At 44.9% G+C, this 18,322-nt stretch overlaps 1 protein-coding gene across 1 annotated transcript; it reads left to right on the top strand.

Annotated features, from left to right (window-relative positions):
* The first annotated feature begins 672 nt into the window (after positions 1 to 672).
* On the top strand, positions 673 to 15,294 carry fgfr4 (fibroblast growth factor receptor 4). Its single transcript, XM_088278864.1, has 21 exons — positions 673 to 1,274; positions 2,515 to 2,718; positions 5,554 to 5,735; positions 5,824 to 5,974; positions 6,061 to 6,111; positions 6,901 to 7,161; positions 7,301 to 7,390; positions 7,481 to 7,647; positions 7,738 to 7,861; positions 8,645 to 8,835; positions 8,922 to 9,060; positions 9,149 to 9,342; positions 9,405 to 9,550; positions 9,819 to 9,940; positions 10,027 to 10,137; positions 10,229 to 10,419; positions 12,059 to 12,181; positions 12,430 to 12,500; positions 12,572 to 12,709; positions 12,817 to 12,922; positions 14,604 to 15,294. The coding sequence occupies exons 2-21, from the start codon at positions 2,628 to 2,630 to the stop codon at positions 14,778 to 14,780; spliced, it is 2,826 nt and encodes a 941-aa protein (XP_088134990.1). The 5' UTR covers positions 673 to 1,274; positions 2,515 to 2,627; the 3' UTR covers positions 14,781 to 15,294.
* Positions 15,295 to 18,322: the final 3,028 nt, after the last annotated feature.

The raw sequence follows: 18,322 nt of genomic DNA, 5'->3' as shown, positions 1-18,322 counted from the left end.
TAAACGCATTGCAAGAAGATCCTGCTTTCTTTTTGGGGGCCATCATGTGAAAAAAGGGGGGAATACAGAGAGAATTACGAAACACAATTATGGTGTTTGTGTTTTAATAAACTAAATACAAAAGTATAAATAATTGCAAAAGAGGAGGAGCTAATGGAATTACTCCTTCTCCCCTCCCTCCCTTCTTTTTCACAGTGATGGCAATTAAAACATGTTGGCAATTTGCAAAGCATTCACTCAATAAAACCACTTAATTGCATGCGTCTTCTCCACCCAAAAAAAAGTTTCTCCTCTTCCCTCTATGCCATATTTGCATAAAGGGCAATTAAAACCTCATAAATAGGTACTTGTCAAAATAAATGTTTTAATAACCTGATTTATGGCGGGTGTGGCACGCCACCAGAGAAAAGTTTTGTGCGAGTAAAAAAATAATTGAGAGAAAAAAAAGTTGTGTCTAGTAGACAAGGTGTTTTGCATTGGAGGGGTTTTGTTTTCTTTTATTTGAAGAGATGAGAGAGACTGAATCGAGGGAGGAAGGGGGGTAACAGAAGTACCCCCTCCCCTCGCTCTTTGACACTCACACGCACGCACGCACGCACGGACGCGCTCGAGCCCTCCCCCAGCCACTCGCACCATTGTTGTTGTGGCTGTGAGTGCGTGCTGGCTGCTGGTGTAGCGGCATTGCTTTCGGAGCCGGGCAGCAGCGCGGACGCACGCACGCAGCCACTCTACTCTCCCAAGTAAGTCGAAACGAGCCTTGGCGGAGGTTCGCTGAGACCTCAGGCGGATAAAGCGACTCGCAATTGGAAGAAGGGGAGAAGAAGAGACAAGCAAGGACGTTGCGTAAAAAAGCGCACCGGCTGAGCCCCAAAAAGCAAACAAACAAAAAAAGGCGCCGAATTTGGCCAAGACCGGACGGGACTCACCGGGGCTGTAACGTTGCAGAAACGGATAACGGCCGCGCGGGTGACCGGGAAGAGGAGCGCCTTCCTTCCCCCTGCATGGATGTACTTTGAGTGGTGCGCCCGCTCCTCGCACCAGGGGCCCACCCGGCAGCTGTCGCCACTCGGGGTGACGGTGGATGGAGGTTGTGATGGATTTATAAGCCTGCGGATACAAGAGCCCGCTGAAGAAACCCGATTCTTCTTTTTCTTTGAATGAGACACAAGTGGACTACATGAGCCCAATGAGGATTTCGATATTTTACGGACTGGAATAAGGAGTGAGTCCCCTCCAACAAAACAAAACGAAAACAGCCCGTAAGGACACAAGAGGTACATGAGCTTCAATGTGTTTCATTCATTTTTTTATTTACAACGCTTCAGCTACTATCTTTTAGATTTCATTTAAAGTTCATTTGAGTTGAAATGGAACGCTTGTTTGCGAGATCGAAGTAAGCAAACGAGTGCTTTAGACATTGAACCCGGCTGAAGTGCGCGCGCGTGTGTGTGCGTATGGCTGCAGTGCGTGGAGTTTGGACTGGCACGTTTACACGCCTCACAACTTCAAGTGTAATTAAAGAGGGATGCTCACAACTGGGATCGGTCCCAAAACGCTTCAAAAGTCTGTAAGATTTTTCCCCCACTCTTTACAAGAATTCAGACTGTTTTGGTGTTTTTTTTTTCAAATCACATATTAAGCACCGATTTCATCATTTTCATACCGTAAAAGCCTTATTTTAAATGTTAGATGTGCAACCCACATGACGAGATAAAAAAAAATAAAACAAAAGGAAAGTAGAAAGTTGTAAAAGTAGGTTTGGAAATGAAAAAATATTTTATTCGATAAACCGCACTGAAGTGGCAGAATTTATTTAAATTAAATAAACATGCCATTATCCCTGCGGCGTTCCTGCTACTAGTGACTTTAAAGGCATTAAAGTTAAATGCAGCAGTAAAATTCCAATATAGATACATGAAGATACCTGTTTTGTGTTACTCATTGTGGAAAATCATAAAATAAAGTAGAGAAACGGTAATTGGCATGAGAGCTGCAAAAGGTGCCGCTTTATCTCGCATTCATTTACATGTTGTTATCTTTTGTGATAACTGGAGACAGAATTTGCATTTAAGAGCATTTGTTGTCCAGACGTCAGCTAGACAGAAAAGGATTGATTTATCAAGCTGAGATTGGCTATTTTCTTCAACCAAAATCTCCAAGAAAACATCTCCAAATGTCCACAATAAAGCGGAGAGATTGATAGATTGGCATGGAACCAAGCGGCAGACGGTGTTGACCTTCATCTTCTGCATCTCCCTGGCAAGTTTCAAGTGTTTTTCCCCAGTCAGGGCCCATTCGCACCGTCCATTGACAAACAACAGGCGGTAACAGCCCCGCTCCTTATTCATGATGCAGGGGGAGAGCCCTGGACAATGTAGGACGGAATGGACGAGCGGGGCAGTTTGCAGGACATCTGCTTAAGAACGCAGCTGCTCCCAGTCCACACAGTCACTCTTGAGTTTGGATTGTGCAGAGTAGTGAGAGTAAAGCCCCGTTTTTGTTTTGCCTTCACAGGTTCCATATTTGAGGACTGGTGGTGTTGCCGATGCCAGGAGCTGGCGCGTGAGGCCAACGCTGGTCATTGGCGATTACATCGTAGACTTCGACCAAGCCTCGACAAGATCAGGATGGCGAGGCTCTGCGTGTTGTGCCTGCTCCTGCTCTGCTGTTCGGATTCATTCGCAGCCAGATCCCACGACAGGGCAGGAAGAATGAAAGGTAAAGAAAACTTTTGTTGATTCGGCCGTTGTTGTTTTAAAAGTCATTGTTGGAGTCCTGTATTCCACATTGTGGATTCCACAATGATCAGCACCAGTATTTCTGGCACTGAATTGGTTCTTGGATCGAAACGCAAAGCTCTGTCCCGAGTGTCCCTAAAGTGGTTTGCACTTGTGCTTCACAGCACAAAGATCGCCAGTTCGGTTTTTAGGTTTACTCATCACTTTGTTTTCTATGGTCCTCATTTGGGTCACGGGTGAGCTGGAGTCTACGAAGCGTGGTGAGCCCTGGAATGGCCAATCACAGGGCACATTCAAACAAATAAGCATTCATATACACCCCAATGGAGAATTTAGTGTCTTCAGTGAACCTGTGTTTTTTAAATGTGGGAGGAAGCCGGAGTACCCATAGAAAAGCAGCTACAGCACAGGGAGAACATGCAAACTCCACACAGGAAGACCGGAACCAAGATTCAAACCCAGAACCTCGGCATTGTGGGGCAAACATTCTCACCACTGGGCTAATATACTGCCACCTCTTTATGAAAAACGGATTAATTGCCCAGTTCGCTTAACGAAACCACAACCCGCATCTGGATGCGGTCTGTCATGGTAAAAAACAGATACAGCGGAGGCTCCGAAGAAATTTCCAGGTTCAATTCCAAAGTGAGTTAGGTGGTTCCACTGTAAGTTCCAAGTACCTTCACCTCCAGCGAGATGGAGAGCACAAAGGGGGCAAAGTGTGTTTTGGCTGCCGTGAAAAGTGCTACCTGATCTGCTGCAAGCCCTGAGGCTCGGAAGTCTGCCGGGTCGCATGCCAGCTGCAGAGGAAGAAGAAGAGAGTGGGCGGTAGTCTTCCGTTTCTCACTGATGCTTTTCAAGCAAATGCCAAAAGCATTAAGATGGCTAATTGTGGAATAAAAAAAATCTACTTCAATGTTATCCACAGATGGAAATGAAAGGATGTTTTATTTTTTACTTTTTGTTGAATGGACGGACAAGAGACACTTGCTGGGGGGGCATCGAGCACGGAGGTTGTCTCTTTCCGGAGGCGAGGCTCGCTGGGGCTTGCTCTATCGACGCCCTCTTGACTTTATTTGCAAGACAGTCGAGTGAAGCTGGATCATACATTGACCTAAGAGGTTTAGGATGCATTCCAACCTTCCGGAGGAATGTCTTATGTGGAGATCAAAATGCAACCAAACTGTCCTTAAATACTTCATACAAAGTTAGAGAAGGACGGAAAAGTATGTAGTATGAGCAAGTGATTTGTTGTCAGAATCTTTAATTATGGTCTCGCTGTCGTTGCCTCTCACAAGGATATTTTCCATGGATGTTGGATGAAAGCAAACGTGTGATCTGGAAAACACCTGAGGCAACGCGACGAATATAGATTAAAATACTTCATGGAAATTAAATTTGACATTCACAATCACAAAGGTTGAGCAAACAGAAACTTGGTTTGGTCCATCATCCAAATATTTAAGTGCAGTCTTCCCTTATATGATATATTGGCGCCATCAAGAAGTTTTGGTGACTGAAGAACGAAGGACTGTGAAATTACGACAAGCCGAGTCGATACAGAAAGGCAAATTCAGGTGCGATCTGGAGACCACGAGAAAGAACACAACCAAAATGCTCTTAAATACTTCACACATTTACGCATGGACGGAAACGTACGAAAATGTTCACAACACGAGCAAAAATGGGAGTAAAAAAAGCCGATTTAAAAATGATTTTTTTTTGCCTTGGCAGAGGTCTATGCTCGACGGAGAAGCATCCTCGTTGCCACAAAAAAGTGGATTATTTCTGGTGGGGGCAACATCAAGGAGCAGTGACTGTGCCAAAGATTCTTCAACATTGGGCTGTCTTTTTTTTTTCCCCAGGGGTGCATCTGCTGGTCAGGCCATTAAGCGGGACCACCGAGAGGCTCGTTACTCTGACAGCTTGACTTGAAAGCCGTTGTGGCGATTCAGACTCGATTATTGTTTTGACACCCGGCAGCCTTTGCGTTTGAATTCATGCACAATTTAGTCTGTTAGACAGCAAGTTGCACTGCCAGCCCGCCGCCCGGTCGCCAGTCTCGCGCTTTGTTTGTGTTTGTGCCTTGTTTTGTTTGCCCCCTCGCCTCTGGGTGACAATTCACACCCCGCCGCAAGTTCAACGGCAGGGCACGGCTGTCCCTGTCCCTGCAAGTTCATTAGCATGAGTCCTCGGACTGCGGCGACCCAACTGTCTCCTGAACTTTGTGAACAAACTGATTTGTGTTTCCATGCGGTTGCAGTTTTTTTTTCGTCAATGCTCAATGTTGCAATTGTGCGTTTTGTTCCCGAGTGCATTAGCAGATTGTGTACTTTGGGGCAGTTAGTGAAAAAAAAAGAAAGGGTCCGCACTTCACTCTGACAGGGGAACAGATTGCCTTTTCACTAAGCGCTCGCAGGAAGCAATCAAACAGAAAATTGCCCTGGAAAATTGCTCGTTCTGAGTGACTGAGCGGTAATGGAGGTCCCCGGCCACGGAGCGCATATGCTGCGAGTAGAGCGAGTGGGCGAGTGCATGAATGGAGAGAGTGACCCAATGAATGGAGTCCACTGTGGCCGATTGTGACACGATAGTAGCCAGGTTATCTGCGCACTCTATCACCACTTCCTGGTGGCATTAAGCGGCTTCGGCCGGCTAGGAACACAATGTTCTCCTGATGCCGGATGTTTCAGGGTCCAACTAAAACCAGCAGGATGTGCTACAATTGTATTTTTCAAAACGCCTCCAGGCCAGGAACATTGGGGCTGAGATTTAACAGTACCCATAACATTTCTCATCTGTTTTCACCCTCCAGATCCTCGGACGTTCAGACATCTGATCGTGCCAGGTTACCCAGAAAACATCACAGCAACGGTGACCGGTCAGGCGAAGCTGCTGTGTAAAGTCCACCGGCCGGCATCCACCAAGGTGCAGTGGCTGAAGGAGGAGATAGGGGGACGGGGGCAGGGAGGACCGCCACGCCTCAGACCCCTCACGGTGAGCGGAGATCAGCTGTCGGACCACAAAAAACATGTCTCGTTGTCGCTTCTTCGTTAGTCACGTGAAAAATCTGCCTTGTGCTTAGCCCATGCAGAGCATCACGTCCAAGTTGAATACGTTGCATCTGACCAACATCAGCCTGGAAGATGCAGGCGAATATATCTGCATGGCCGAAAGCAAACACAAAGGGAAAACTGTACAAGCTATGCAGTCTGCGTGGCTGGAAGTCCTGCCAGGTACGACATAATCATACAGTGCTTGTCTAACGAACAATCAGACATCAACAGCCATCATTTGTAACACTACCAACCCTCTTGCGCAGGTACCATCATTTCCAAAAAGGTGGACATGATGGAAACAGTGATCCCACAAGGTAACGTCATGCATTAAAGCTTTTCCCAAACGTGAGTCTTAAATGTACTGTAAGTGGACCCTTTGATTAGAAATGTGACAAGAATGCAAGTGAGACCTTCAGATCTCAAGTGAACCTTAACTACCCCCTTGGGTTTGCGCTAGGCGTACTGTCACACCCCGACATGTTCATTAGCTTTATCCTGTCCTCCTCGATCCTTTTCTATGTTTGTTTCAAAAGAACCTGTTGGGGAGGGAGCTTCACGGTGTTTGCTTGATTGCTCTCGTCCCACAATAACCCACAAAAGGGACAACGAAATGAAGCCGCTCAAGGGAGTGGGGGTGGGCGCTGGGGTCAGGCCGGTCAGTCGGTCCTCATCTCCATGGCAATGTCATTGTTTGGGGATGAAATATAATGGGGGGGTGTATGCCGACTGCCTTGAACAATATTAAGTTGGTATCACACTGAACAGCAAAGGCTTGCCAGTGCCAGGGAATGTTTTTTTTCGTTGAGTTCGTTTTGGAAATTTGTACATATTCAAAATTCAATGGCAATGGGAAAAAGTGTTTGCTTAAAACTCATGGTGAATGCCTGGCAAACATTTTCTGAGCCTTTTGCAACCTTCAACAAACCTCTGATGTAAAAACAATGTCATTGATATACGGGCTTGAGATGAAGACATAATTGACTGGTCTGTTAGATGCAAACATGCAACGTCCACAAGTAGTTTTTTTCCAGTCCTGCTATCAAACAGCAATGTTATCCTTGCTGGTCGGAAGGTCATAACCTTATTGTGCAAATTCTAAACAGAAGACCTCAGTGAGGACACAACAGAGCATCTCATCCTTGAGCTGGGCAACGTCCTGAAATTGCGCTGTGACATGACCACTCGGCCAGGTATGGCGGTCAATTGGTACAAAGCGGGAACCCGGCTGGTGCCTACGCCTCGAATCCAGATTCGAGGTGCTGCCATTGAGATCGCCGACGTCACATATGAGGACTCTGGAGTTTATGTCTGCGCTCTGCGTGGAACCAGAGTACCCATTAGGAATTTCACCGTCTCCGTGACTGGTAAGACGGGAAAGAAAGACATAAGCTATACCCTGCCGCTCACTGTGCAGAGTCAAGTTGTATCCAACCAAGACTCTGTCACACACTAAATCATGCCATCGCAAAGCATCAGTCACCATTCACTCTTATCACTTTCTAGACTCGTTGGGCTCAGGGGACGATGACGAAGACAACGGCTTGGATGACTCATCATCCGAGATGGAAAACGACCAAGTTTACCTTTCTAGAGGTGCATTAGTGGTTTGCAGTGTAGCTACGGAATGAGCTTTTTCAAGTCCGCCTGAAGGCTGCAACTTCACATGTGGTCTGGTCTTTACAGGTCCTTACTGGACCCACACCCAACGTATGGAAAAGAAGCTGTATGCCGTCCCGGCGGGCAACACGGTGAAGTTTCGTTGCCCAGCCATGGGAAGCCCGATGCCGAGTATTCGCTGGCTCAAAAATGGAAGGGAGTTCAGAGGCGAGCACCGTATCGGGGGCATCAAGGTAATAAAATTTTCTTTTTTCTTTGGATTAATCCTTCCTGAAAGGTAACATTCATTGCCTGGTGTTGTTTTTGCTTTTTTTTTTTGCAAGCTGAGGCATCAACACTGGAGCCTGGTGATGGAGAGTGTTGTGCCTTCAGACAGAGGAAATTACACCTGCATGGTGGAAAATAAATATGGCTCTATTTCTCACAGCTATGTCCTTGACGTCCTAGGTAAGATTCTGACATTTTTGAATCAGTCCGGAGTGGTGGGGGGGTTGGGTTGGTCTTGAAGACCAATTTTACAGCTTAAAAAAAATGCTAAATAGTAATGTTTCTGTGGGCTGAGGTAGTAAACAGTAAGTCCATAAAACAAATTAGATCTTAAAAGTTTGAATTTCAAGCCATGCCATCTGACTGACTGTATTCATGGCAACCCCAGCAGCGGTCATTAGTTAGCTCTTGTGGAAAAAGCATCATGACTCCAAATGAAAGCCTCCAGTGTGAGGGGGAGGATAATCGTGTGGGGGGGGGGTAAAAAGTGACGGGGCGCCTGGCGTCAGCCATGGCGCGCAGGATGTGGACGGTCAGGCGTCCAAAGCAGTTTTCTACCTGACCTGTGACTTGAGATTGAGGCAGGCAGTGGGCTTGTTTGTTCATTTGTTGGCTGTCCGTCCACAGCGGGGTCAGTTTCCCTTTCCTGGCTGACTGGGGGAGAGGACTAACGAGACAGTTAACGAGATCAGAGAGCGAGACTAACTGCTGATCAAAGAGACCCCAGTGGCCAGCTGACAAATAGCAATGCCATTGGGGCTGAATTCTATCCGGAAATTACCTTGCTTGTTTTTTTTTTGCCAGCTTGAATGTGACATTGACAACTATTTTAGGAGGATTGTTATGAAGTATGAATCGTTTTCTAACTGAAACTCTCCTCTTGATTCACTTTTCAACCCAAAATATTGCAGGTAGCTTTAGTTACTCCTTGGCTCATCTGTTGATACCCTCTTTTCCATTCAGAGCGCTCCCCCCATAGGCCCATCCTGCAGGCAGGTCTACCGGCCAACACCACAGCAGTAGTGGGCACTGACGTCCAGTTCCAGTGCAAAGTCTACAGTGATGCGCAGCCACACATCCAGTGGCTCAAACACATTGAAAGGAACGGTAGCCGATACGGTCCTGACGGAACACCGTACGTCCAGGTTCTCAAGGTTGGTGACGGTTTTGTGCCCAGAGTCTTGTGCTGTCTCATAGTTGTGGGTTCTAACCGCCCTTTTGTTTGTGACGTGTAATATAGACCGGCAGTCTGAACATGTCTGAGGTAGAGGTACTCTACTTGTCTAAAATCAACATGGAGGACGCAGGAGAGTACACCTGTCTGGCTGGAAATTCAATCGGTTTTGCCTATCAGTCAGCCTGGCTCACCGTCCTTTCGGGTAACGGAAAAACATCATTCTTGGCAGATTTGACAACCTGTCATAGCCATGTTTGAATAACTTATGAACTGTTCCCAACTTCAAACAGAGGAAGAAGCCGCAGACTCCGGAGACACCATTGAGACCAAGTACACAGACATAATCATCTACGCATGTGGCTTCCTGGCTCTGATCATGGCCATCGTCATTGTGGTTTTGTGTCGGATGCAAGTCCACCCCAGACGGGAGCCATTTGATGCCCTCCCGGTCCAGAAGCTTTCCAAATTCCCGCTGCGCCGACAGGTGCATATCAAGTTTGTCTTCATGATTCAAGAGTAAGAACTAAAGTTGCCTCTTTGTTTTAGTACTCGGTGGACTCTAACTCGTCAGGGAAGTCCAGTGCATCTTTGATGAGGGTGGCACGCCTTTCATCTAGCTGTTCACCCATGTTGGCCGGAGTGATGGAGTTTGAATTACCACACGACCCCGACTGGGAGTTCCCCAGGGACAGGTAATATACCTGAAAAGACATTGTCCATTATAGGTTGTGCTAAAATCTGTCACGCCAAATAGCTGTGTCTTGAGCCAGAAAAACATTCTCCTTAGCATGGCTTAATTGCCAAGAGCCAGACACAAAACTTTAAATTGTAGCTCTCTGGTCATGCAGGGGACCTAAAAAGGAACCTATGTTTGAAGAAATTGGATCCCCAAATTATGGCTGTATACGATTTTTGATTTGGACGCACTTATTTTTAACCAACTCCTGTTCCGTCCTTTAGCTTAACACTGGGGAAACCTCTGGGGGAAGGCTGCTTCGGCCAAGTGGTTCGAGCCGAGGCCTACGGCATCAACAAGGACTCTTCGGACCAAGCCACCACTGTGGCGGTTAAGATGCTTAAAGGTAAATATTATACCCTTATAATTAAAACATCAAAAGAGATTATTTTAAGTCTGTGCCTAAAATAACGTTTGTCTTGACTGTTATAGACGACGCCACAGATAAAGATCTCGCAGACCTTATCTCAGAAATGGAGCTGATGAAGGTGATGGACAAGCACAAGAACATCATTAACCTGCTTGGAGTCTGTACTCAGGATGGTGAGATAGACCTACGATTCTGCTCTCACCAAGGGGCTTAGGGGACAAGCATTAGTAACCTGATTTCCCGTTGTCTTTCCAACAAAACCAGGACCTCTCTATGTACTAGTGGAGTACGCCTCAAAAGGCAGTCTGCGGGAGTACCTGCGAGCGCGAAGACCGCCGGGCATGGACTACACTTTCGACGTCACTAAGGTGCCTGAGGAGCAGCTCACTTTTAAGGACTTGCTGTCGTGTGCCTACCAGGTGGCCCGAGGGATGGAATACCTCGCTTCAAAGCGGGTTTGTCTTGACTTCATTCTTCTTCTAAGACATCAAGATTTGAGCCAGTTTTTCAGGACAGTGAACACCCGTTTATTGTGATGGATACAATCCAGATCCATTCGCAATGGATGAAAATTTGTGCTACAGAGATACCATAGAAAACATTCTTTAACCCCACTTGTGCACTTTAAACAAATTAAAACACTGAACTGTATTAAAGTTTGCCCGTTCTTGCTCGCACAGTTCTCCAAATAAGAGGCAATCAGTGCTTGCTTCAATCTGTTTGTGTTTCGCAGTCGAAGTTTACTATCACAATGAACAAAAAACAGTGTAGCAGGACAACACAAAAGGCGCATAACTCTAAATTCTGACTTGCCGATAAACTTCACAAACCCATGAAAAATTATCGCTTAAAAATCCGGAATATAGTGGTTGCTTGAACAATGAACCACAATCTAGTGGGGCCACCCTGTATCACATTTGGATCATTGTTTATAGAGATTTTAAAGTTGTTTGTGTAGCGCAGAAGCCAGATGTTTTCTGGTCGGTGGCTTTGGACCACTCATTGTGGTATTTGATGTTAATGCAACCACTAGAATGCATTTGTGAGCCTGGACACAAACTGTAGCCAACAACATGGGAACATGAACTTCGAAATTGGATGACCCAATGGGTCAAAAATCTACAAAGAGCTTGAGTTTGAGTCAGGGGTGTTTAATGAGCACACTGCCTTCAGATCAATAGTCCAGATGGGTCTTTTTTAATAATATTCTTGACACCCTCATGTTTCTTTTCTTGTTATTTTCCCAGCATGCTTTCTGCTCTCACTTATCAACACACTTCTTTGTCTGCCAGGCTGCCGTCTCAGACTCCAGTCCTGTTTACTCTACTCCATCCATCTGTCCGTCCCCGCCATCTTCAGGCTTTTGTCGCTTTTAGCACCGCCATAAATCTGTTAGCAAACAGACTGTCTGGGCGGAGGCATCGGGTTTCTGGGCTGTGAGGCCACTGCCAGAGCCTGAAAGTAACCCTCCATTATGGGGAGGCCCGCAAACCAAGGCCGCTCTCACAAAAAGCCTGGGTCTATTTCGAATGAAAACCAAAATAAGCTTTAATAACACCCATTCAAGTCACATAAACACTGCCTTTCAACCCCCCCCCCCCCCCCCCCCCACCTTTTCCTTTGCACCCATGCTTTTCTATATAAAGATGTTTGTGTTGAGTAAAATTCTGACTGTATGTTGACATTTACCAGAACAGACATTTAGCTTCGGATTTACAAAACACGAATAAAAGCCAAATTTGAGTTGAGCCAGTCTTAAACCAGGGGTAGGTCGTAGCACGTCCGCCTCACAGTTCTGAGCTACAGCCTTCCTGTGTGGAGTTTGGACATTCCCTCCAGGTGTTCTCCCTTCCACATCCCCAAAACCTGAACGTCAGGTCAGTTGAAGATAACTGTGTTCTGTCGCTTTATCTCAACACAACCTGTTGCGACAGACGGATCCTGGGTTCTGTTCAAGGTTTCTTAGTGAGAGGGAGTTTTTCCTTTCCTCTGTCACTGAGTACTTGCTCATATGAGGTTCAGTTGGATTCTTTAATGAATCATAATCGATGGACAATTTTAAAGCATCACCTTCCTCGGCTTTTGTTTTGGCAGTGCATCCACCGAGATTTGGCGGCCAGGAATGTCCTGGTGACGGAGGACAACGTGATGAAAATCGCCGACTTTGGCCTGGCCAGGGGCGTTCACCAGATCGACTACTACAAGAAGACTACCAACGTGAGTCTCAGCTCCTATTCGGCCACATTGTACTGTAGTGTACTTCAAGACGCCAGTCAGATGTTTAACTCTTGATTGGCAGGCAGTTTAATAGGACATAATTAGAAACAAGGCATGGTGGAGGAGTGGTGGCTTTGGCCAGACGGTGTCTTTTACAGTCAGACAATGAAAGTTGTACTTTTAAATGCTTGCAGCTGTGTTGGCATGGCAACGCACGGGGTGGAGTTCTAATCTGTGTCTGCACTCAGGGACGCCTGCCAGTGAAGTGGATGGCACCCGAGGCCTTGTTTGACCGGGTCTACACGCACCAGAGCGACGTGTAAGCACCACATACCGTGAAACGTCACAAATGGTCGGACTGTCATTAAGACCCACTAACCTGTTTGGCAGGTGGTCGTTCGGCGTGCTCATGTGGGAAATCTTCACCCTGGGGGGCTCGCCATATCCCGGTATTCCTGTCGAGGAGCTTTTTAAGCTGCTGAAGGAAGGACACCGCATGGACAAGCCCTCCAACTGCACCCATGAACTGTAAGCTTAAAAGGGGGCCGAAGGCAAGGTGTTGGTTTGTCTTGTCTTTTTTCTAACATGAACGGTGGTGTTTGTTTTTTGTTTTTTTGTTTGCTTGTCCCCTGAAGCTACATGATGATGCGCGAGTGCTGGCATGCAGTTCCCACCCAGAGGCCCACCTTTAAACAGCTGGTGGAGGAGCTGGACAAGGTGCTGCTGTCCATCTCCGATGAGGTAAGTGCAATATCTGCTGTGCTAAGCTAAGATAACGGTAATGTTAGATAAATGACGAAACACAATAAACTTCAATACATACAGCATCAGCTAAGCCAAACTAAAATAACATCTGTGAATCCTTCTTGGATCAAAGCAGAAAGCAAAATATTAGCAAGTCTCTGCCAAGTCCTTGATATCACTGCTTACTAGCGTTCGCACACAGATCAACAAATTCCGAACAAGATGAACCACTCATCCATCCATTAGATATGCTTCTCCTCACGAGGGTTCGGGTAGTCGGCGCGGTTAACCCAGAACTGGTTGCCAGTCAATCGCAACAGTAACCAAGATGAGCTAAACTGACAAAGCTAAGCATAACCTAAGCTACGCTAAGATTTAATGATAGAAATAAAAATCAAGCCCAACATGAACCAAGTTGAGTTAAACTAACAAAGCTATGCGTAAACCAAACGACACTAAGATGAATTCAGCAATATTTTTGCTCGGTAACTAGCACACATGGACAAACAGGAAGAGCAGAAAATCAAATATATGCAATGACATTTCATTTTATTTGCTTGCTAATTCGCACATATGAAGCAACAAACAAAGGATGACATCAACCAAGTTGAGCTCAAATAACAAAGCTAAGATACTGTAAACCTAACCTACGTCAACATTTATTTGTTACTGTACAAAGACATTGATAAATTGAGCACAGCAAAATGAACTACACGAACAAACTGAATTTAGTTGAGCTCTTTTACACATTGTGGCGTCTTGTGTATTCACACACACAGACACAATGGTGTAGGAAGAACATTAGCTAAGATATGACAAGTCAATCAATGCTAAATATAAACGCTACCGCTGCGCAGCTGGAGCAACAAATTAACCATCAGCCAATTTAAGCGCAACGGCAGTATCAATTGACAAGCTGGGACATTTCAAGCAATGAGGTAGGCACAAAGCCATTTTTATTTTATAACTTGCTCTACCAATAAAAATAACTGGAGTAAAATTACCATTTTAAAAATGTCATCAATAATTTCACACATTACATATACACTAAGCTTTTTTTTTTTAAACTCATGTCAGTTTTCAAAACCAAATGCAAGTCCCCAAAACGTACCCACTCCTGGCAACACACATGCGGGCCAGATGGCCTCAATTCTCCAACTGGGATGTAAAATTCGACACAAAACCCGCAAAAACACAAATGTTTTGAGTCCAAACTGAGGAGCTATTACATGTTATTGATTTGTTGATGAACCACAGATGCCCTCGACAACACAGAGTAGCCACAAATGAGCCAGAGACTGCTCCAGAAAGCACCACAGTCACAAAATTCTGCAACAGAACCATCCAAAGTTTGTTTCCCGGAGAGGACTAAGAGTATGTACTGAAAAAGAAGTACCTATACTTGTGGAAATAAAAGCCCTCGCTACATCCCATTTCCCACCCCCTGCTACGGTGACCCACTAGTGACCTCAAAAGGAAAATGGGAGTTGGCCCAGTATTGCACGGATGAATTTGCAAAAGTGCCAAGCGCAATCAAGAACTCCCCTGAGATCTCAAAATTCCTCCACTTGACGTGCAGTAACATGACATAACAATGGCGTTAGCTCACTCTTGTTCCCAGTGTCTCATTCTGAATTTGCAGACTTCTGAACACGTGTGCATCTTTGTTTCCGTACAGTACTTGGACCTGTCAACGCCCTTCGAGCAGTACTCGCCGTCGTGCGAGGACACGTCCAGCTCGTGCTCGTCCGACAACGACTCGGTTTTCACGCACGACGCGCTGTCCACTGAGCCGTGCCTGCTGGGCTACCAGGACGCGCGGCCTCGTGGGGACCCCAAGACGGCGCTCCGATAAGACCCCCGTGCCGGTGGCCACATTAGGACGTGATTTTGAAAACAAAAAATGAAATGGAGCACTGAAGACGGATGTACTTTGGACAGCAACAGCCGGGACGTTTTGGTAAAGCGCCGCACTACAACACGAAAACCCGAAGACACGCCACGAGGAGCCGGAGGAGGGGCCCGCCACCACTCGCCCGTCCCTTCCCAAAAGTTATTTTGAAAGACATTTTATTTTAACAAGGAAAAAAATATATAGATTTATTTTGCTATGTTTAAAAAAAAAAAAGAAGAAGCGATTGTTAATTATAAATCTCTCTATATAAGATTATTTTACTTTTGTGTTTCTTATTTAAAATGAAAAAAAGTCTTAAATCTCAGGATCTCTAAATAGAAAAAAAAAGTTGGTGGAAGTGCCTGAATTTATGATTTCCTGTGAATATATTAGAATAATAAAATATTGTATGTATATATCATCAAGTGGTAACGCCAATACAATTGCCTTTATAAATTATTTTGTATGACACAAACTGGAGTGATGCCTCAAATGTTTTGACCAAAACCGCCACAACTCATCTTTTCACTTTTAAATAACTTTCTGAAGCAAACTTTCTATTTATTTCTATAAAACACTTAAATTGAGACCCCAAGTGGCATTTCTAACTTCCACGAATGTGCGGTGTGGTGGGGGGACGAAAGGAGTCATTATGAGCTCCACTGGACCATTCTTCACTTTATTTGATTATTTTATTTTAGTTGGGTTATGATGAGGTCACTGATGATGGCTTCGGGGACTCTGTGGGTTATCCCAAGCTTACTGTCACTGCTATTGGTGGATGGAGTGAGATTGGTGTGCGTGTGTGTGTGCTGAGTGGGGGTGGGTGGCTGATTGTGAAAGCCAGTGTGATTGATTTGAAATTGAGGAGCAGCCAGGGAACAGAGATGGAGGGAGGAAAGGGGGAGGGGTGGATGGGCGGGGGGGTTCGCTGGCCTGCCTCCTTTGTGAGGCACTAACCCCTCACCCAGCCCCCCCAAGAGCAGGCGAGGGCGTCCCCGGGCGTCTCGGACAATGAGGGCCTTTAAAACGGGCGTGTACGTGGGCACGCTGGAGCTTGTGTGCAAATGAAGAAAGAGGGGCTCTTATTATGGTAATAAAACACAAAAACCCCCGAACACACACACGCACACACACACACACAAAACCGCCCAGACCCTCAAACGAGCGACCCCTCCCCTTCGCCCTCCATCTTCATCCAGGGCACCATCTTTGAAATGTGAAAGTCTTAATTGACTTTGGCCAATATGAGAGCAACTGCAGAAAAACAAAGCTTTTGTTCTGTTTTTGGTTTTAATTAATGAAACTTTATTGAATTTTTTTTTCTTGGGAATTTTCATAAATATATGGAGACGGGGCATTTTTGAATATTTTTCTTAAGATTTTCTAAATATGTTTAATGAGTTAAATATATTAAAGGTAGTTTAGATTTTGTTTGGATTTTTAATGAATTTTAGATATTTAAATGTTTCATAGGATTTAGTTATTTTTTGAAGGAGCAGTTGTGTTGAATTAATTTTTAAAATATTTTTTAGATTATTAAACAGCATTTCTTTATTTCATCTTTTGATTTTTTTTTTAAAGAAATAAATAATATATATAAATAATTCTCTTTTTTACAATTAATATAACATATATTTAATTTAAAATGAATCTTATTTTTTTTCTTCACTTTTTTAGATTTGAAGATTTTTGTTCCGTATTTTTTTAAATTCCTAAATTTTAGCGGAACTTTTTTTCAATATTTTTCGCAGGAATTTCTATAGTATTAATTCTCTTTCATCCATAGCCTTTTATAATGTTTTTCACACAAATACTTTCTTTTCATTGAATTGATTCAATAAAGTGGGACAACACATTCTCTGTGCCTGCGCGGGAGAAAGAAAGCAAGCGAGCAAACGAGAAAGAAAGTGACGTGAGGAAGACGAGAGACAGACGGGCGCTGAGAGGGCGACTCGGCAGAACGAGAGACGTGACGAGACGAGGGGTCAGTGGGGTTGGGTCAAAGTTCAAGACGCCGGGAGGAGCGTGCAGTGGCCGTCCGAGTATCCTTGTTGGTCGGCAGCTTTTCAAAGTGCTTGCGTCTTATCTTTTGACTTGCTGTCTGTGCGCTTCACATGACCGCATTGCAGCACATGCGTACACGCTGTGTGGCCTCTACATTCGTTGACGTCCCTGTGCGTGTGTTTAAAATCACTCACGCTCAATAAATCTTGGTCGGCAAGCGCACCACAGTCTTACTGAATTTAAAGTTGTTTTTTTGCGAGATTTTATTTTAAAAACGATTTCCACTTTTTTTTCTATAAGTCGCATTTGTCTTAATTAAAACAGTTGGATTGAGACACCACGTGGCAAAATAAAAAACAAGTGCAATTGAAAATGAGGGGCGGGATAATTTTGATATGAAATGCAAGTAAAGCATGACTCATTGTGGAACGCTCAAACAGATTTGGCGTGAACGGAGCATTATAGTGTAAAAGAGACTGGAAAAGTTCCAAATTCAGATTTCAAGGGCTAATAATGTCACGGGCAGGTTGCAACAATGAATTGGAGACACTGGAATAGTCGCAGAAAGGCACACAAATGAATGGACTGAAATGTGGATTTTGACCTCCAGCTTCAGCAAGCCGTGCATTCTTGAAACATTGAAGAGTTAGAAATATGCACTTCAAATTTGACACAAGGTCAAATTAAGTTCACCTGGAAAAGTTCTTGCGCATTTTAGGTTCATCCTGGCAGGTAGACACCGTTAGCAGAGTTTAAAAATTAACAAGGTAAACCAATGAAGTGTTGAGTCACCCCCCCCCCCCCCCCCACCCACACACACACACACGCACGCACACACAGAGGATAACTTGATAGCTTGTTAGCTCCCCTTCCCTATAGCAACATGTGCCATTAGCGTGAGGACCAAACACAGATAAGCACGCTTACAACTGGAGCAGCAGCAGCAGCTGTCCATGTGTGTGCACTGTAATGTTTGCTGGCCTTCTTTATCTGGTGACCTCCGGAAGTACTTGGGATTCCGTCTACACACACTGTGTGTGCGTGTGTGTGCATGATGAAGCCAGGAAGAGGAAGAGGACGATGAGGAGCAGCCATGTGTATGCACACTAATGTCATTGATGATGCTAACATCACACACACAAATAATAATAAAACATTTGAACGGATACACCAGATAGGGATTCCGGAAGTCATCATATCACAAAATGTGCAACTTGTTAGGGGCATCTGGGCTATTATGGTTTTTATCTGACAGGTGGTCCTGAAGTTCTTGGAGTTTTCAGTCCAGATGAAAGTTTCAATAGGAGATTACGTTTCCAGCAAAATCAGGGAAAGCTCCAAGACTTTTTTTTTAAGAATATAAGTTATTTTAGTTAGAAACATGAAATTTGGTCGGCATTTTTTATCGTATGTAGAACCACAAAAAGTCTCGAGGATCAAAGCTTGAAAAGACCCCAAATGTTGGCCATTTTGGTTTGAAGGTTGCCATTGCAGAG

The sequence above is a fragment of the Idiotropiscis lumnitzeri genome, chromosome 17 (assembly GCF_059441095.1).
Source record: "Idiotropiscis lumnitzeri isolate Australia: NSW breed Sydney's pygmy pipehorse chromosome 17, RoL_Ilum_1.0, whole genome shotgun sequence".
In the NCBI taxonomy this organism is placed as follows: domain Eukaryota; kingdom Metazoa; phylum Chordata; class Actinopteri; order Syngnathiformes; family Syngnathidae; genus Idiotropiscis; species Idiotropiscis lumnitzeri.
Note: the sequence above shows the minus strand (reverse complement) of the source record. Positions and strands in the feature narration are given on the sequence as shown.

Excerpts from the sequence above, each read along its gene's own strand:
- fgfr4 (XM_088278864.1), top strand. The coding sequence starts at position 2,628 with ATGGCGAGGCTCTGCGTGTTGTGCCTGCTCCTGCTCTGCTGTTCGGAT. Across the intron at positions 9,551-9,818 it reads TGGGAGTTCCCCAGGGACAG|CTTAACACTGGGGAAACCTC; the intron begins GTAATATACCTG and ends TCCGTCCTTTAG. Across the intron at positions 10,420-12,058 it reads AATACCTCGCTTCAAAGCGG|TGCATCCACCGAGATTTGGC; the intron begins GTTTGTCTTGAC and ends TTGTTTTGGCAG.